At 51.2% G+C, this 17,766-nt stretch overlaps 1 protein-coding gene across 6 annotated transcripts in view; it reads right to left on the bottom strand.

Moving 5' to 3' along the window:
- Kirrel3 (kirre like nephrin family adhesion molecule 3) overlaps nucleotides 1-17,766 on the bottom strand; it is a 568,493-nt gene that overhangs the window by 152,847 nt on the left and 397,880 nt on the right. The window contains exon 1 of one of the 6 annotated variants that reach the window (XM_042280620.2): nucleotides 628-746. The exons of the other annotated variants lie outside the window; for them this stretch is intronic. Coding sequence (XP_042136554.2) covers nucleotides 628-676 — 49 coding nt within the window. The 5' untranslated portion in view covers nucleotides 677-746. Of the gene's footprint in view, nucleotides 1-627; nucleotides 747-17,766 lie in introns of those variants that run through there. 6 annotated transcript variants of the gene reach the window in all.

The raw sequence follows: 17,766 nt of genomic DNA, 5'->3' as shown, positions 1-17,766 counted from the left end.
CAGCAGCAGCCCCGTGGTTCCTCACTGCCTTCACTAAGCCCTGGTTTGTGTTTCTGCCTCCTGCGTTTTGCCCGTGTGAGTTGGTATCAGAACTTATTCCCTTGATGCTGGCCCGGAGCAATAATCCAGACACGGTTCAGGGGTTTAGTGAAAATCCTCCTCTATAGCAGAAGAAAGTGAAACCCAGCGAAGTGAGGATTTTAGCAGATGCAGAAGCTGCCCATTTGCCTTCCAAATCCAGGCGGCGTGGCCTGAGAAGCCAGTGGATACCTTCTAGGGTAGGGGATAGGAGCTAGAGCTGAATGGAAATCCGTGGGCCTAAATCTCCGAAGGCCTGAGACTCCAGGAACGAGGAAGGCTGATGGCTATTCACAAAACGACTTTTCAAAGGAGGCAATCTGACCTTGTGCCAACCGTACAGCAGGCCAGGGCTTGGTGCAGTGTCCCGTACATTTTACTGTTTAGTTCTCACAGCACTGATGTAAGAAGTAGGGTCAGTCTCAACTTCGTGATGAGGCCAGTCAGGAAATGATAGAGAAGAACAGAGCTGTTCCCTGCTGATGGGGACATCACTCTCTAATCTTAGCAGAAGGTACCCCCCTCTCTCCTCCGCCTCAAAACCGTTACCTGCATTGTGGGGAATTGCTCTGAGGTGGTCAGTCTGCCCCGTGTGCATCTGGAGCCTCCACCATCTGACACACTCATCTGTATGTAGTCCCAGCCGCTCCTGCTGTCCTCAGCTGACTGCGGCCTCCGAGCCGAGTGAATTGTGTGGTTGGTTACCAAGGAAAATGTGCTTAGGCGCCAGGCTTGCCAACAGCTCCAGAGTAATAGGCTGCCATTCTAAAATGAGGTTTTCCATTTCAGAGTCTCTGAAAGCTCTGCCTTAGCCAAGATGCAGGCTCTCGTTCCCACTCTAGATAGCTGGGATCATGGCCAAGGCCAAGCTGCTCATGGAACTCCTTCTCAATCCCACCAAACCAGAGAAGGAGACTTGTGGAAGACTCAGGGCCTTGTGCCAGAGTTAGCACGCCAGAGCACCTCTCTCTTATGTATGTATGAAGATATGAGCTGAGTATACAAAAGGCACCTAGCAAAATGAAATAGTACATGCTGTGGAGTCAGACAGACCCAGGTTCCCAGCCCGGCTCCAACACTTTACTTAGCTCCTCAGCAAAGCTGCTTCTGTCTTGTGACATGGACTAGAGCTGCTAGCGATAAAGTGAGACCAAGCACTAAGTACATGCCTGGCATGCACTGAGGACTCTGTTTAAGTAGGCACTGGCCACTGCACCCATGGCCTGTGGGACCACTACTTACCCTTTGAGTTTTTAGAGTGATAGGTGAAGGCAGGCCAGAGGCTGCCAGGTAGAGAGGCTGCCTTTGCTCTGGGCTGCTTTGGAAACCGCTAGTGACTGGAGCCTTTTAGAAGGCATTACAGGGCATTGCTTTAATCAATACTATATTATTTCCTCTCTGGCATCTATTCCCATGTTTATTATGTGTAAATAGGGTTTTTTTTTCAATGATGTGAATGTGTTAGCTTAATGTAGCTGACATTCAGCATGTGCAATCTGGTGGCTGCCCCGGAGGACCTCCAGGAAAATGAGATGATGTATCTGCCACGAAGCCGTCCTCGGGAGCGAAATCTGAGAACTGGAGAACTCCGTGGCAGCAGTCAGGGTACCCTGGGCATGCTTGCAGAAGTGTGGGCTGCGTGCTCCAGCAGAGAAAGCTAGTAGTGAACGTGAGCCCAGGAGCACAGTTGATTCGGTGGAGAGGGAGGGTGGTTGTGTGGGCCCCAGAAGCTGGGTGCTGGGGCTTGCCCCCCCCCCCCCCCCCGCCCCCGTGCAGCTGCCAGATCTAGTGATGGCCACCATCCATCCCATCACTCTTCGCTTGCTTGTCCCTGGGACCTGACAGCTGCCCTGGCTAACAGCTGCTCCCAGTTCCCTGGATTCCAGACCGTCTCTTTCTTCTCCAGTGGTCTGAAGACTCATCTTGTTCTTGTTTCCCCATTTCACAGACATGGCCCTGCCTTTCCAAACCTTTCAGCTGGGTTCACCTCACATCCTCCGACAGCGGGGTGCTCAGCAGGGAAGGTGCCTCCCTCTCCCCTGGCTCCTCTCTTTCCCAAGGGTTACAGCAGCTATGCTCAAAAGGACTTAATTTACATTCCAGGGAAGAGTTTCCCACTGTGACATCCTTCAAGTTGCAGGTCACAGGCCACCTATTTTACATATGGGTCCCAATCCATAAGCCAGGAAACCAGTTATGGACATGTGACTCAGTACTGTCAGATGTCAGGCACCTTGAAATCCACTGGGGCACACTGAAGAGATGAAGCTGTTCCAAGGCAGTCTGTGGAACTGTATCAACACCATGGGTTTCCATCCACAGTTTTCTTAACAGTGTTTGGAAAGAAAGGACTGGGTAGGAAAACTGCCCGCTTTCCCCCTTCAGGCCAAACGGCCAAAAGGGCCAGAAGGAGACTGCCTCTGAGAAGTGTGGGAAGAAAGACATCTGTACCTGGAACTTGCCTGTCTGTTTGTCCAGAATGTGTGTCAAACTCTGGGGCTCCATCTCACTAAAAGGTACTCTATAAATCTGAATGGGCGTCATTATCGTTAAGCTCTGTTTGTGAGTCTTAAACCCATTACCCACAACCTGATTGGAGTTAGGCTTTACCTCCTTTCTCTTTCTGAGAGATACAGGGGAGGTGTTTTTCTTGGCAAATAAATATGATATCATGAGCCTTGGCAGCTCTCCAATCTGAGTAATGGCCGTCTGCCTTCCTAATTCCCTGTGCAGCTCCAAGCAGGAACATTATTCTTTACTTCCTCCCCTTACAAACAAACTCTCTATTGGAGAGCATCACTCAGCCGCAGGATCCCTCCCACGACAGGACATGAGGGATGAGCTCAGATTACAGTGCACATTTGGGAAAACACAGCCAGACATTTGGCCCAGAAAAGGCACCTGAGGACTTTGATGACGGTGGCTACTCTTTACGAGAGATGCAGAGCCAAAGTCATTAAGGCTCGCGTTGCTCGGCGCTACCATTTGCCTTGCCCAAATCAGCACAGGCTAACTAGGTAACTGGGCAATCCGGCCCGAGCCAGGCACTCTGCAGGAAGTGTGCGGCTGTACTGTGAAATCTCTCATTGTATATCCTATCACTGAGCAAAGCAGGGGTGTGGCGAAGAGCAGAGTGCCCTGCTTGTGTGGGCACTGCTGCCCTGAAGTGTACCCCCTCTTGACTCTGGCTGTCATTAGTTCTTTTACTACATAATTTGAGAGAGGTAGTGGCTGTAGTTACTATTATGGGTTTGAACCTGAAATGTCTCCCGAGGCTATGAGTTGAACGTTCAGTCCCCAGGTCATGGTGTTCCTTTAGGAGGTGGGGCCCAATTGGGTGAAGTTAAGTCATGGGGGGTATGTCCTTAAAGCGGATATTAGGCCCCTGCCCCTTTCTCTCTCTCAGTTTCCTGGCTGCCATGAGGTAAGCAACACCTTCTACCATGGACTCCCTGCCATGATGTATTGTCCTACCACAAGACCCCAAACAAGAAGCCAACTAACCATGGAGTGACTGAAAACGAGGCCAAATAAACCTCTTCTTTTAGGTTTTACAATTACATTTATTTTATTTATTTAGCATGTGTGTGCCTGTGTGTGTATGTGCATGCATGTGTGTGCGTGCATGTGTATGTGTGCCTGTGTGCCTGTGTGCCTGTGTGCCTCTGTGTGTGTGTGTGTGTGCCTGTGTGCCTGTGTGTGTGTGTGTGTGTGTGTGTGTGTGTGTGCCTGTGTGTGTGTGGTGTGAGACCACATGTGCCATGGGGCACATGCGGACATGAGAAGATAACTTGGAGGAGTTGGTTCTCTCCTACCATAAAGCGTCTGCGGATTGAACTCGGGCCATCAGATTTGGCAGCAAGTGCCTTCTCCTATTGAGCTTATTTTCCTTTTAGTGTTTCTCTCAGGTACAGTGACACATCAGTGGAAAGCTATCATAGCTTCCTTCCCTTTTATAAAACTGAAAACCAAGGCTCAATGAGATTAATTAGGTAGCTTATTCCAGGCCCCAAAATATACAGGGCAGAAGCAGGAGCCGAGCCGTTTCTAAAATGCCTCAAGCCTTACCTTTACTTCTGAGCTGTGGGGACTTTGGTGTCCTCACCTTGAAGCTGCTATTACAGGCTGACGTTGTGTCAATAGCTAGGACACAGTGTCACTTCTGATGGCCACTGACCTGCTGGGGACTTGCTGGCAGTCCACTGAGGCCAGCACTGGGATAAGCTTCCCAAGGAGGGCTGAGGCAGGTGTGTGGCACAGACCCTGGCAGTCCCCGGAGAGGGCAAGTCACTCTGCCCAGGCTCAGGATGGTTGGTCCAGTCAGTCTGCATTTACTGGGCACATACAATAGCTAAACAGGGACCACAACTTTAAAGCACATAGACTCCCTGCCTCAAGGAGCTCTCGGTCTAGTGGGAGAGACCAACCGATATAACAGTTTGAATGTCTACAGTCTGAAAAATCTGAAATCCAAAGTACTCCAAAGTTGGAAACGCTTTTGAACACTACTAGTATGATGTCATAGATAGAAAAATCTCACAGCTCTTCTCATGTTACAGGTCATGGTCAAGACAGAGATGCACTAAAATATTGCATAAAATTAGCTAAATCTATATGAAAGTTATGTGTGAAATATGAGTGAGTTTTGCGCTTAGATTTGGTTCTTGTCTATGAGATGCACACAATAAGAAATGGAAAATCTGAAACACCTATGGTTATAAGTGTTTTGGCTAAGGGATACTCAGCCTGTATATGAAAGGAGTGTTCTAAGGACCGGAGGCAGAAGCATCATGTTCAATGCAGGGAGAGTCAGCTCCTTTTTAAGCATGCTGTTCTCTCAGTACATTTCGAGGGAGTGTGACATCTAAGCTGGGACCCAAAGAACGGCGGGCGAAAGATGAAGATGGGGCTGTAGAGTGTGCTATGCTGAGGACACAGCATGTGCAAAGTCTCTGTCTGTTCTCTCTCTCTCTCTCTCTCTCTCTCTCTCTCTGTGTGTGCGACATTAAGCTAAGATGACACCCACCCAGTGGGAAGCAGAGCTGTAGGGACAGTGGTCATAGGTGTAACTGGGAAATTGAAGAGCAGTAACAGCCAGTAGACCCACCTGTGGGTCTGATCCAGAGTAGATATTCGTGGAGCCGCCACATCCTCAAATCTCCAGCCCTTCCCTGCCCCAGCCCTAGAGCCCAGATCATCTTAGTTTTGCTCCAACTCTCTCAGCCTCTGATTGTGCTGGGAGGAGCCAGAGATGTACCAAATCCAAGCCAACAGCTTCAGCCTAGAATCAAGAAAGCACTGTGTGCTTTATCTAACGGAGGGATGGAATCTGTGAGATGTTCATTTAACATATTTCTGTCTTCTGAATGGCTTTTACTTTTCACTAAATTGAAACCGCAGTACAATATATGTGAATGATTAGGTTGTGTAATACATTCCAGCAAATTTAGATTAGGAATGATTATGACTTAAGTAAAATAGTTGAACACAATTCTTATTGCCATCTATCTTTTTCCCTTCTCTTTAAGTGTTCATGAGGCTGATTGAATGCAAGGAATGAAGGACTCCAAGAAGAGCTGGGGCTGGATGGGTGTGGGTCTGTCTTTGGAGGGCTTTCAAAGGAGAGGGAGATTGTCAGGAAGCCTCAGGGTCTGGGGTGTAGGCAGAAATCCCAAGCTGCTGCGAAGCCAACAGGAGACAAGAACTGTGAAAAGGTACCAAGCCATGTGACTAAACATAGATAAGAATTATGGGTTAAATTAAGTGGAAGAGCTAGTCAGTAATAAGCCTGAGCTAATGGCCAAGCAGTTATAATTAATATAAGCCTCTGTGTGCTTACTTGGGGGACACGAGTGGGAGAGATTTGTCCTGACTGCCGGCCAGCTGGGACACAGGAAAACTTCTGACTACATCCTTGGTCTGTTGTTCATAAGTTGTGTGACCTGAGACAAGGAACTCAACCTCTCTGGGTCTTAGCTGCTGTGAGTAGAGTAGACTGTGCTGCTCCCGGCTGTGAGCTGGCGTGGAGGTGAAATGATGTCAGGGATAGGAAAACAACATTGCAGAGTAGCTGAGAGCTTCACAGAAAGCTGAACTCCTGGTCAAGTTTTGTCTGCGTGACCTTGGCCTCTGTTACTCTTAGAACTCAATCTTTCTACAAAAGTGGGAATAAATGCACTTGGCTATTGTTTTACTAGGGAGTCTTAAATGTTTTTTTTTTTTTTTTCCATTTCACGAGCCATCTGGGAGGGATGTCTGTCTGACAGAGGTGGGAACAGGTGTCTGGGGGTGTCTACTTTCTTGGAAGAGCAAGCTGGCATAGTGTTGGGGGGTTGGGGGGACTGCTGAGGCCCAGAGTGTGAAGGGGCCCAGGGTGAAATTTTCCTTTCGAGCCCCGTGAGACATGCATGCCTGCCCAGGGTTCTCCTGGCTGGCCTATTGTGTTGCCCTCCTTGGAGCTGGTCACAGTCCGTACTATGCACCATGCTCTGCTCTACCATGCTCTTGTTCTGGTGGTGCATCCCTGAATCAAAGGTGAGCCAGACAAGGACAGGGAGCTGTCTCACTCCGAGCACAGCCTGGAAGGTCTTGAGATGCCCAGGAAAACACAACGCATGCCAAGTGGATGGCTTTGAGTGAGGCTTGACTTCCACCCCTTGGGAATAACTGAGTATAGTCTGGGGAGCCAGGGGAAACCAAAGGCATCAGTCATGCCAGCAGGGAGCTTGCTGCCGGGAGAAAGAGCAGCACTTGGGGGTGCGGATCCTGGCACACGCTCTTCAAGGGAGGCACAGCCCTCAGGAGTTCCTCCAAACCCTGGGGACAGGCACAAGTGCAATTCTCAATCCACTTCCCAACAGCCAGACAAAACGCAGGGCAATCACTGCCACCCCTGAGGCACAGCCTCTCGAGGTGTCAGCCTCCTGTGGCTCTGGCAGGAGACAATATTTCTCTTCTGCTCATCGTGACAACGGGGACAACAAACAACACCATGGCAATGAAGGGCCCTCCAAACCCTCCAGAGCTGAAGGAGGTCGGGCTGGCAGTGGCATCTGCTGGGGAGGGGAGGAGTAACTGTAACGACCTTCCCCATCTCTGGATGCTACAGTGGGTGGGTGACCCACAGTGTTCCTGGCTGGGGCAGGTAGAAGGGTGGCAACTAGCCACCCACTAGCATGCAGAGCCCCAGGTTCCTATACCAGGCGCCACTCAGTAAGACGGGGAGCTGGAGCTACCTGCCTCAGACACTTCGCTAAACGCTCCCTTTCCTCTTCATGGCTCCTCCCGGGAAGTAGCTACTCTCCCATTCAACCCAGGAAGTGGCTTCTCAGAGAGGGTGCATCCACGCTTCCCATCCAGACTTGCCTCTGAGGTTCAGCCAACCACAGCTAAAAGGCACCTTAAAAACCGCACCTCCTCTGAACACATACCAACTTTTATCTCGTCATTATCCCTTCAACAATATATTCCAACGCTATTTACATGATACTTATGTTGTATTAGATATTATAAATAAACTAGAGATGATTTCAAGTATGTGGGAAGATGTATGCAGGTTCTGCGCCAATTATATGCCCTTCCATCTAAGGGACTTGAGCACCAACCTAGAGGGATCCTGAATCCAACCCCTGACTGGTGGGCAGAGGCATGGCTCATTCCTGACAAAAGGAAGCTGCGGAGACAGATCTAAGCACACCTTCGCAGGCACACTGAGTCCTCTGTGATGTGTATACCCTTCATGGTGCAGGCCCTACCTTCCAGCCTCAGTTTCCCCATTAATGTAGCAGTTATCAAAGCCTGATGGAGGTGTCCTATTCCTCAATCCACTCTACCCTGCCACCCTGCCAGACTTTAACAGCATCCTCGAGCCTGTCCCCTGGGGCTTGCGCTCACCCTGTCCTGACGCCTCCACTGCTGAGTGAGGCTGCATCTCAGTTGCTACTTGGGAGTTCCTTTTTCACCGTGTCTTGTCCGTAGGATGGGGACCCAACCAGGTGTGACTACAGCGGAACACACCACAGTCCTCGGATGCTGATAGGAACCCCAGGACTGACAGTGGCTCTGGCTTGCACAGCTGAGCATTTCCTAAGCTCAGATGGGATCCCAGGAGAGGGGCACCGAGGATTATCTTTCTGCCTTTCTTGTCTCACGTGGTCTTTTGACCTTAACTACCCCAGCGGCCTTCTGCTTTGTCAAGATCCCTCTTTAAACTTAGTTCCGGAACGGAGTCCAGGGCTAGGGAGATAGCCAGTTGGCAGAGTGCTTGCTGCACAAGCACAGGACCTGACTCCATCCCCAGCACCCACATTAGAAAGAGCCCAGTGTGGTTGTGTGGTTGCTGCCGGGAGAAAGAGCAGCACGTGGGGGTGCGGATCCTGGCACACGCTCTTCAAGGGGGCCACATCCCTCAAGAGTTTCCCCAAACCCTGGGGACAGCCACAAGTGCAGTTCTCTATCTGCTTCCCAACAGCCAGACTAAATGTAGAACATTCACTGCCCCCCACCCCCCAGCCACAGCCTCTCAGGTGTCAGCCTCCTGTGGCTCTGGCAGGAGGCTCTGGACAGCAGTGAAGCCAGCTGGATCCTTGGATTTCTCTGGCCAGTCAACTGAGCCTAATCTTCAAGCCTCAGGCCAGTGAGATACCCAGTCTCACAAAAGCAAGGTGGGCAAGTCCAGAGGAACCCAGGGTTTCCTCTGATTTCCACATGTGTACTTGTATACGCGCGCGTGCATACACACACACACACACACACACACACACACACACACACACACACACACACACACGAGAGAGAGAGAGAGAGAGAGAGAGAGAGAGAGAGAGAGACAGACAGACAGACAGACAGACAGACAGACAGACAGACAGTAGACAGAGAGAGACTCACATCCCAGAAATGGCCAGACAGGTCAAGCAAAGTCTAGGGTGTTACTTCCCTCCATCTGGAATATTCTTTTGCAGTTATAACGGTCTCTGGCCCACTTTCCTACTCCTCACCCCTAGAGCCTCCTAATGGGCTGCTTAGCCAGCCCAACAACGTCTCAAGGGCTCCAGAAATGGCTGCAGGGGTCAAACCTCTTGCTAGGCTGTGTCTGCTGGGACTGCATTCAGCTCAGCTGTGGCTTACAGTGGCTGCAGCAGAGAGAAGAGAACCTAATATTCAAGCCAGTGGGATCTGGGAGGAGGCAAAGCAGCCAGTGAAGGTCATTGTCATTGCCAAGCTTTCCAATGCCACTGCTCAGGGAGCAATCTGCCCCTATTTCAGCCTCAGTGGGAAGGTGATGGAGGGTGTGATGAGGGTCAGAACCGTACCTCTACCAACTGCTGTGCTCTTCACAGAGGCTGAGCATGCAAAGCTCTTCGTCTTCTGAGAGGTCTCGGTATTGCCACCCGGCTGCTCAGGACAGCTCCCTCATGGCAAGAGACCCCGGATTTCCTTCACTATTCTTCCCATTTCCCTCAGCAAAATTGATTTGTCCTGTGTGTCTCATTTTACCCCGTTCCCTTGAGGTCTTGTCTTATTAGTGAGTGATCTAGAGTGCTAATGTGGTATTAAGCTGTTCAAGTCTAACTGGTTTGATGTCAATGACCAGCCACATCCCAAGGGTCTGTTCCTTAACCCAAAGGCACGCATCCAGTGGGGTGAAACTGCATAGACTCTGAAGAGAGGTAGCAGTGCAGAGTGGGCCCCGTGACTTCCTGACGTCGAGGGTGTTCCCTCGCAGGCTCTCAGGACTTCTCAGGGCTGCTCAGTCAGAGGTTCCCGAAGCAACTCTGCATGACCCCCAAAGTCCCACTGTTTATGGGTGGCGGAGCAGGGGAGGAGGAGTCAGGGCTGGTGTTCTTCCTGCACAGCTTACGCATCCTGCCCACAGCTCCTCACACCTGGATCTAAGGCCAGCTCTGAGGTGCTGCTAGAGTTTGGGTCCTGGAGGCCTATCTGCTGAAGGCCTGGTTCCTGGATTGAGGCCTCATTGGTAAATGGTGGACTCTTTAGGAGGAGGGGCCTACTAAGTGGGAGGAAGCTGGTTTAAGAGGAGCATGGCCAAGCTTCCTGGCTGCTGTGGGGTGGACAAAGCTCCTTCATTGTGTACTCCTACCACGAACATGCCCAAAGCAGCAGGGCCAAGCCACCATGGACTGAGATCTCTGAAACTGCCACTCTCGGTAAGCCTTTCCCCCATTAACTTGGTTTTGTGGGTGTTTTGTCATTGCAGAAGAACGCTGGACAATGTAGATCCTATCACCACGATAAAACTGCTAGAAAGATCCCTTACACTCAGAACGACTTCTATCAAAGGCAGGGGGAGCATGGTGGCAAGGGAACTATCAACATTGCTATGTATCTTTTAGTCACCTAACATGTCCCTGACCACATGTCTCCCTTTTTAGATGCTCATATTTATAGGGAGCAAAATGGACAGACAAGAGTACTTCGTTCGGTTTGTTCTTTGAGGCAGGGTTTCTCTGTGTAGCGCTGGCTGTCCTGGAACTTGTTCTGTAGACCAGGCTGGCTTTAAACACACAGAGATCTGCCTGGCTCTGCCTCCTGAGTGCTGGGAATAATGGTGTGCACCATCACAGCTCAGCAGGAGTACTTTTTTTAGATTCTATACTGAAAGAACACAATCATGATACTTCATATCATAGACAGGAACCAGCATGCGCACATTGTAAATAACCCAGCACCACACACGGCTAACCATTTGTTTGTTCTGAGTTAGCCTTTAACCTAGATGTGAGCTAGAGGGCATCTTGGGAGGAATGGAAGAGTCCGTGACCTTGGGACTGCACACACATGCAGAGATGCTAATGAGGAAAAGTGGGGGAAGTGACAACAGAGAAGCATCAAGGTCGTGAATCTTAGACTCAGGGCTGACCACCGGGCCAGAGGGACACGACTTAACTCTGGGATGATTGACAGATAGACTTTTCCCCTATTTCTTATAGAAGGTGCCAGCTGGAGATGAGGGAGATAATCTGGGGATGGATGTTGACCTCCCCCCTCCCCCACCCCAACCCTGTCTTCCCAGATTGCTGGCTCTCTGAATAAAGCATAGCTAAAAGATTCAGCTCCTGTGTCTGCTCATTGGCGTTTGCGCTGACAGGCAGATGAGCTCTGGTATTGTGGGACAACATCAAACTGTAGAATTGACCATCACACTCTATTTTACCAGCGAGAAAACCGAGGAGCAGAAGGGTTAAGCAGCTTGCACATGGCCATGAATCTGCAAGTCTTAGAAGTAGCAAAGACAACCGGCATTGGCGTTCATGCCCACTTCCTGTTCCTGGAGTCCATGTGGTCCCATTGCCTCTTGTTGCTCCCTCATCCCAGCCCACCCCTTCTCCAGATGGCACTGCAATGCTATGGGTAGAGCTGCATGCTCTTGGGCCTTCCAGACAGGAGGCCCTAACATATCCGAGGGCTTGCTCACACACATAGGTAGAAGTAAAATAAAATTCCAGAATCTTCTGTAGGGTCCCTTGGGTGGGGCATAGATGCAGTGAAGTCCAGTGATGCTTCAAGCCATTTCCGGTGTTTTTCTCTCATAACACAGTGGAGCAGATGTCATCACTCCCTTATATGGATGAGACAACTTGGATGGAGGTCACACAAATCGGAAGTAGGGGTGGTTGAAATTTGACTGTCAAGTGATTTCAGATTCATCCTACAGCATTCCAGAAATGTCAGGGTCCTGAGAGGACAGAGTTTCCTTGAGGAGCCTTGGGTCTAGGACAGAACATGTTGGGATGGGAAGGCCAGTGGCATCTCACCTCTATGTTGAGGACAGGCAGTGATCACCACCCAGAACTGCTTTTTGTGGGCTGGCCAGAGCTTCAAAGAGTCTGCTGTGCTGAGTAAGGGACCCGGGAAAGGTGAGGGAAGAGAGAACCCCTTCATTTGGATAAGGGCTGGGGAGTGGGGGGTGGGGAGAAGGATATGGGAGGCCATGGGGAGGGTGAGAATTTGGCACTCATCCCAGGCAAGCCTTTATTCTCTGTGCTCTGGGATATGAAGGCTGGAGCCAGGAGTCAGGAAGGAACCTGAGAACAGGACTCAGCTCTGTAGAAAGTACTGCAGTGTATCACAGGGGCCTGGAGCTGCTCTTTCTCCTGGAAGGGAGGTGGACCCATGTTGCTGATGGGAGGACCTCATGCATCAGCCACATGAGGAATCTTGCACAAAGTGCATCTCTGCTAAAGCCTCGGACCCTACCTTTCTGCAGGTGAACTGCCTGTTGCAATGGTTCTCCCACCCTAGAAAGGCAGGGCGTTGGAGAAGCTCATACTACCGGATGCAAGGCATTGGTCAGGCAGTTCTTCGGAGTGTTCCCCTTCAGCTCCCCGGGTAATTGACTAAGACACTGGTCACTGCTCGCTTGCTCAGCCATTGTTAACTGGTGACTTGAAATTTACCTTTATTTAGCACTTTTATTGGGAGGCTGCAGGGCATTGACATTTCTTCTGCTCCCTCCCCATTCTGGCTGGTAGCAGGCAGCAGACTCATCTTCCAGTCCAGAGCCCTGAGTCCTAAGCTCTAGCTCACCCTGATTCCCATGGGGACTGGGGACCAGGTGGTTGTTCCCTGTGGGGACCAAGGGCTAGGTGGAATTCTAAGTAGGTAAGGCAGACTGGCCTGACTCTCTGGGATCAGGACAGGCAATGGTCGCTCACTTGTAAAGATCTGTTAGGCACAAACTGCTGGCCTGCTAGTCATCTCTGGAAGCTGGATTGCCCTGAATGCAGGAGGTGATTTAGAAATGAGGCCCTCAGGAAGTCTGGGCAAGCTCAGACTTGGGAGCTGTGGACCTTGTGCCGTTCCCTAATTTTGAGAGGGATAATAATGCATGTGCAGCATTAGGGAGTGTTGTGTTCAGTTTCCACAGCTTATGGAGGGTCCTCAAGAGGTACTGTGGCTATGGAGAGCTGAGATGCCCACTTCTGAGTGGCAGTTCTTAGACATCCATAAGCCAGTCACCCCCATAATCCTTTGAACTGGCACTCTCACTGTGGGGGCATTGGGGTTACCAGGTGATATGATGGGGGCTCCCTCTTGGAGGGCAGATCTGGGTCCACACCCCACTCAGAGGGGATGCAGGTGGATGCTGGTGATTGGAAGGCTACACAAAAGGGCTCTTTCCGTCTCACTGGGCAAAAGAAATTCTGTTCCTCTGCTCTGCTTTTCAGTATGCTGGCATAGTGGCCCCAACTTGTCACAGGTCTGTTTCCTTCACATCTGCTTGCTGGGGGGCGGGGAGCTGCAGATGATGTGGGATTCCCTCAGCTGGAAAGGGAGGGAGAAAATGGGGGGAGCATGAGGAATTGGGGAGATGTTGAGGCCGGTGCTGCTCTGGGAGGGAGGCTGCCTCCCATAGCACAGTCGATAGCCCTCAACGGTTGAGGCCAGGCCAGCCCTCTTCCCTCCAGGCCTCAAAGGCTGGAGGAATGGTCAGTGGAGTGGCCAGTGAGGCCCAGCAGGATGTCTCTAAGGTCAGCCCCATTCTTTAACACAACCCCAGCCATCTCCTCTTCTCTGTCTAGCCAGCCAGCGTCTCACACGCAGCCACTCGGGTTAGGACACACACAGTCCTAAAAAAAAAAAAAACCATGGCCATGAAGCCCCAGAGAAGGAAGGAGTCTTTGTCTAGGAGTAGTTTGCTGTTTTCTGCTAGCTGCCCACCTCACACTTCTCAGCCCCTGGTACCCCCAGGAGGAGGAGCACATTGTCTGACAAAGCTATCTCACAGCTGCCTGGGGGTGCTGGCACCCTTGGGGTTTCCTGGCGAGAAGATCCAAGCCTCTTAGCGCCCTTTATTGAGGAGGCAGGCACCGATTGTGATGGCAGAGTACCCTCAGCTGTTGTGGCACTGTTTCCCTGCAGCTGTGGGTACAGTGGCAAGGTCTGTGGACTATCAGCCCGGCTGGAGAGCTCTTCAAATCCACTTCATCGACCCTCTCTTTTCTTTCCAAGGCTCTTCGTTCCCTGGAGTGGTGGGAAGGGCCTGACGGGAAGGGCACCCCTGTGGCCCAATGAGGGAGCTGGAGCCAGCCTCTGGCTGAGCCCCTAGGCAAGGTGGAGTCCCAGACTGGTGGAGCCAGCAGAGATCCTGGCAAGGAGGAGCAGGGGTTGCTGCGGGTAGGAGGTCCCGTGACTCTGGTCTTGGCCTCTCTCCCTTCTTATTTTGAATCCTAGCCTTTGATTTGAGTGAAACACTTGCAGTTCTTGGAAGGTGACTCAGAATCTGAGAGCTCTGCTCAAGTCCACATGGCTAGTCAGTGGCAAAGCCAAGGCTACTGTGAGGTGTCCTTTCCAAGGGCACCCACTGGACCATCATTCTTCCACAAAGACCACATCGCCCACTTTGGACACGGAGAAGAGCAGGCGTGATGTGCTCTGAAGCATGTGGGGCCCAGGGACTGGCAGAGATGGGCATGAGCTCCTCATCCTTCCCAACCTCTTGAGCTTGGCTGGCATGGGCACAGAGGCATAGCTGGTTTTGTGGTTCCCGCAGGAGCAGAAGTCTGGCCATGATCTCCATGCAGTTATAAGCATCCAGGATGGGGAATGGTCTCTGTTTGAGGTTCCTGAGCCCTGTGAATCTGAAGAGGCCTGGCTCATGGAGCTGCCCACAGCAAAGCTGTTTCCTCAGAGGCTGACACTGACCTCAAGCACCTGTCCTGCTGGCCCAACATCCAAGGTCCGTGCCCATGAAGACCTAGCACGGTGCCCTGCCCACTGCCATACATCTGGCCTGCACTAGATACTCAGTAACTATCAATACTTGGAAAGGTGAAAGGAAGCATAAAAGATGATCACCTGCAGATAAGCCAGAACTCACCGAGGTGGAGCTTGAGGCCCCGAGAGATTCAGCAACCTGACCGAGGTCAGGTTAACTAACAACTAGTTAGTAGTGGGGAGAAAGCCATCTTTTGACTCTTCTCTTTCTAAAGGGGGAAATAGCGATGTGGTGACGGTGGCTCCAGGGCCAGGCAGCTGATGTGACTCCTGTGACATTATTTCCACGTTTTATAGTGGCACTGAGGCCACAGTGAGCACATGTGGTTGAAGAAGGTGACAGACTTATCTGGAGGAAATAGCCTTGTGCTGGCTGGCATGGGGGAATGGACAGAGGAGTCTCCAGTGTTTCACATCTTCTCAGGAGCATGCGACCCTCCAAGACCACCTGCGTGCCTGCACCCAGTGGTCCTCCTCCCAGGAGGTGCTGAGAGCCACGGCGGTCACACACGAGGAAGGCGCTTCTGCCCACGATGGGCCGCACCCCTGCACAGCAGCGATCGATGGAACCGATTCCTCCTGCCTGACGACACTGTGTCTATTGCTTTGTCCCTCCTTGTCCCTGCATGACAGCACAAAGCAGCACTTTTGCAGTGTGAACACGCCCACCAGGGTGGCAGCTGGCCACCACGCTGCACAGTCTTTCCTAGTTTCAGTGTGTGTGTTTTTCTTGTGATACAAATGCACCATAAATCTCTCTCTCTCTCTCTCTCTCTCTCTCTCTCTCTCTCTCTCTCTCTCTCTCTCTCTCTCTCTCTCACACACACACACACACACACACATACACACACACACAATCTGGTGACACCATCCAGACTTGAGTGTAAGATGCCTGTGTGGCAATGAGATTGTTTACTGATACATTTCTCAGACCATGTACCTAATGGGCACGCGTGAGACATAGGGAAAAGCTAGAAACTTTGTGCTCTCTGGTCCTCTAGGCTAGTTTGGGGGCCTCTGCGGATTAGTGAGAGAGGCATAAGGAATCGTTAGTGTGGTAGGGAAGCAGAGTAAAGCATCACTTGGGCCCTGGGCCTCCACACAGCCACCGGAGGAAAGCCAGGATGCATCTTCATTTTGGGTGTGGTGCAGGGGGAGGTGAGGTCCCTCCCAGCCAGCACTGTCCCAGTTCCAGCCCTGTTGGAGCCCAGTTCTTGGTGGCCAGGACCTCTCCTGCCAGGAGCAGTATGGCTGGCCCTGGGTCCTGGGCCCTAGCCTGTCTTGTCATTATGGCTCCATAGCTTGGGGACACTAAAGGGCAGAGCCACGAGCCCCCTGTAAGATGACAAGGCTGGGCACACATCAGTGCCAGGGAGTCGTCAAGACCCTCTGAATTAAGAGGCTGAGTTTAGTTTTTAATTAAACCCCCATGGTCTTTTCCAAAGGTCACTGATGACACCATCTTCTTCAAGGCCAATATGAAGAGACATTCAAAGTCAGGGTTCTGAGACAGGAGCCTTGTAACTCAAAATGTCACAAGAAGGAATTTGGAGGCAGAGAAGAGGGAGGCTGGTGGGAAGGACAGTCCTGTCACACTGTGCTTGCTGTCTCTCCCTCACATGGGAGCTCCAAACTATTCTGGTCCCAAAGGGCAAGCCCCAGCCTGCTACCATCCATCCTGCCCCCTTTAGCCCCAGGTCCCTGGCCCAGAACAGTGCGCGTTTCAGCAGGGTGCCGTAGGGAGATCACACAAACCCATGCAAGCACCCTGTTTCTTCACACGCAATCACTCTACCCATTTCTATAGATCTTGCTCGGCGTGACCGTTTGGTAAAGCAGTGCTGGCTACAGTGGGGAGCACTGCCTTTCTTCACCACAACATCCCATCCTCTCTGGACTCACATTGTCTAAGTCCCGAACAGGCTGTGGGGTAGCAGGAGACTCACACAAGCGGAGCTGAGTGCGTGGCATCCCAGGGGGAGCGTACCTGGCCTGCCCAAGCGCTCGAGAGGTTCAGACCTTGGATGGGGAAAGTTCTCAGTACTTTGTGCTAAGGCCAGGAGGCCTGGGCCACGTGCTGTCCCTGGGAGCCACGGGCTGTTTCAGAATGGAGAGGATTCTGGATTTAGATTCAAGAGATCTTAGGCTGAAGTTTGCTCCCTGTATTAACTTCGAGCTATTAACCACCAGAATATTTATACTGTTGTGACAATACACCTCAATTACCAAAATAGGAATTTCCTAGCCTCGTGAGTGGCTAATGGGGGGTAATAATAACAAAAAAAAAAAAAGATGAGAATAGTGAAATAGGGTGTGCTTCTTTTAGGACAACGAATTCCCCTGAGAAGCTCACCTCTTCTATGCTTTCCTCCCCTTTTTTCTTTCAGCCTAAAACATGGAGCTGATGGCTGGCGCTTCAGCAGTTACTTTACGCCTGCGTGGTAGTAACTAGAGAGTGGAACCTTGTGTCAATAATGGGTTGCCCGTGTACCCCTGGACTTCTTGTCACATGAGAGAAAAGTTAGTCCCTCTCTTGCTTAGCGCCTGCCCATTACTTTGGATCCCTATTGTAAATTCCTGAATGTCAAACTGACACAGATTGACTACCCACACTATCATTTACTCTTGAGGGACTTTGGGTAAGGCTCTTAATGTCTCGGTGCTTCAGTTTCTTTAGTATAGCAGGAGTAATATTCCTGATTTGCCCGGCGAGCCCACTCTTCGGCTTCCCAGAATGTTCTCAGCCCTGTCATGGCTTTTGTGTGTGAGAAGTGGCTGCTTCTCTCTCATTGTCTGGCCAGACCATTGTGCTTGAACTGAGAATGTGCCTGCCTTCCAACTTCAATGGCTTGCTCACGGCTGTTATGAACTCTCCTTGTGGGCTCCCATTTTCTAGAGACACAATAGCTTTTCCTGGCTCGCCCAGGCCTCGCCCCTCCTCACGGGGCGCAG

Source organism: Peromyscus maniculatus, chromosome 7 (assembly GCF_049852395.1).
Source record: "Peromyscus maniculatus bairdii isolate BWxNUB_F1_BW_parent chromosome 7, HU_Pman_BW_mat_3.1, whole genome shotgun sequence".
Lineage (NCBI taxonomy): Eukaryota > Metazoa > Chordata > Mammalia > Rodentia > Cricetidae > Peromyscus > Peromyscus maniculatus.
This window is presented reverse-complemented; position numbering and strand designations above follow the sequence as displayed.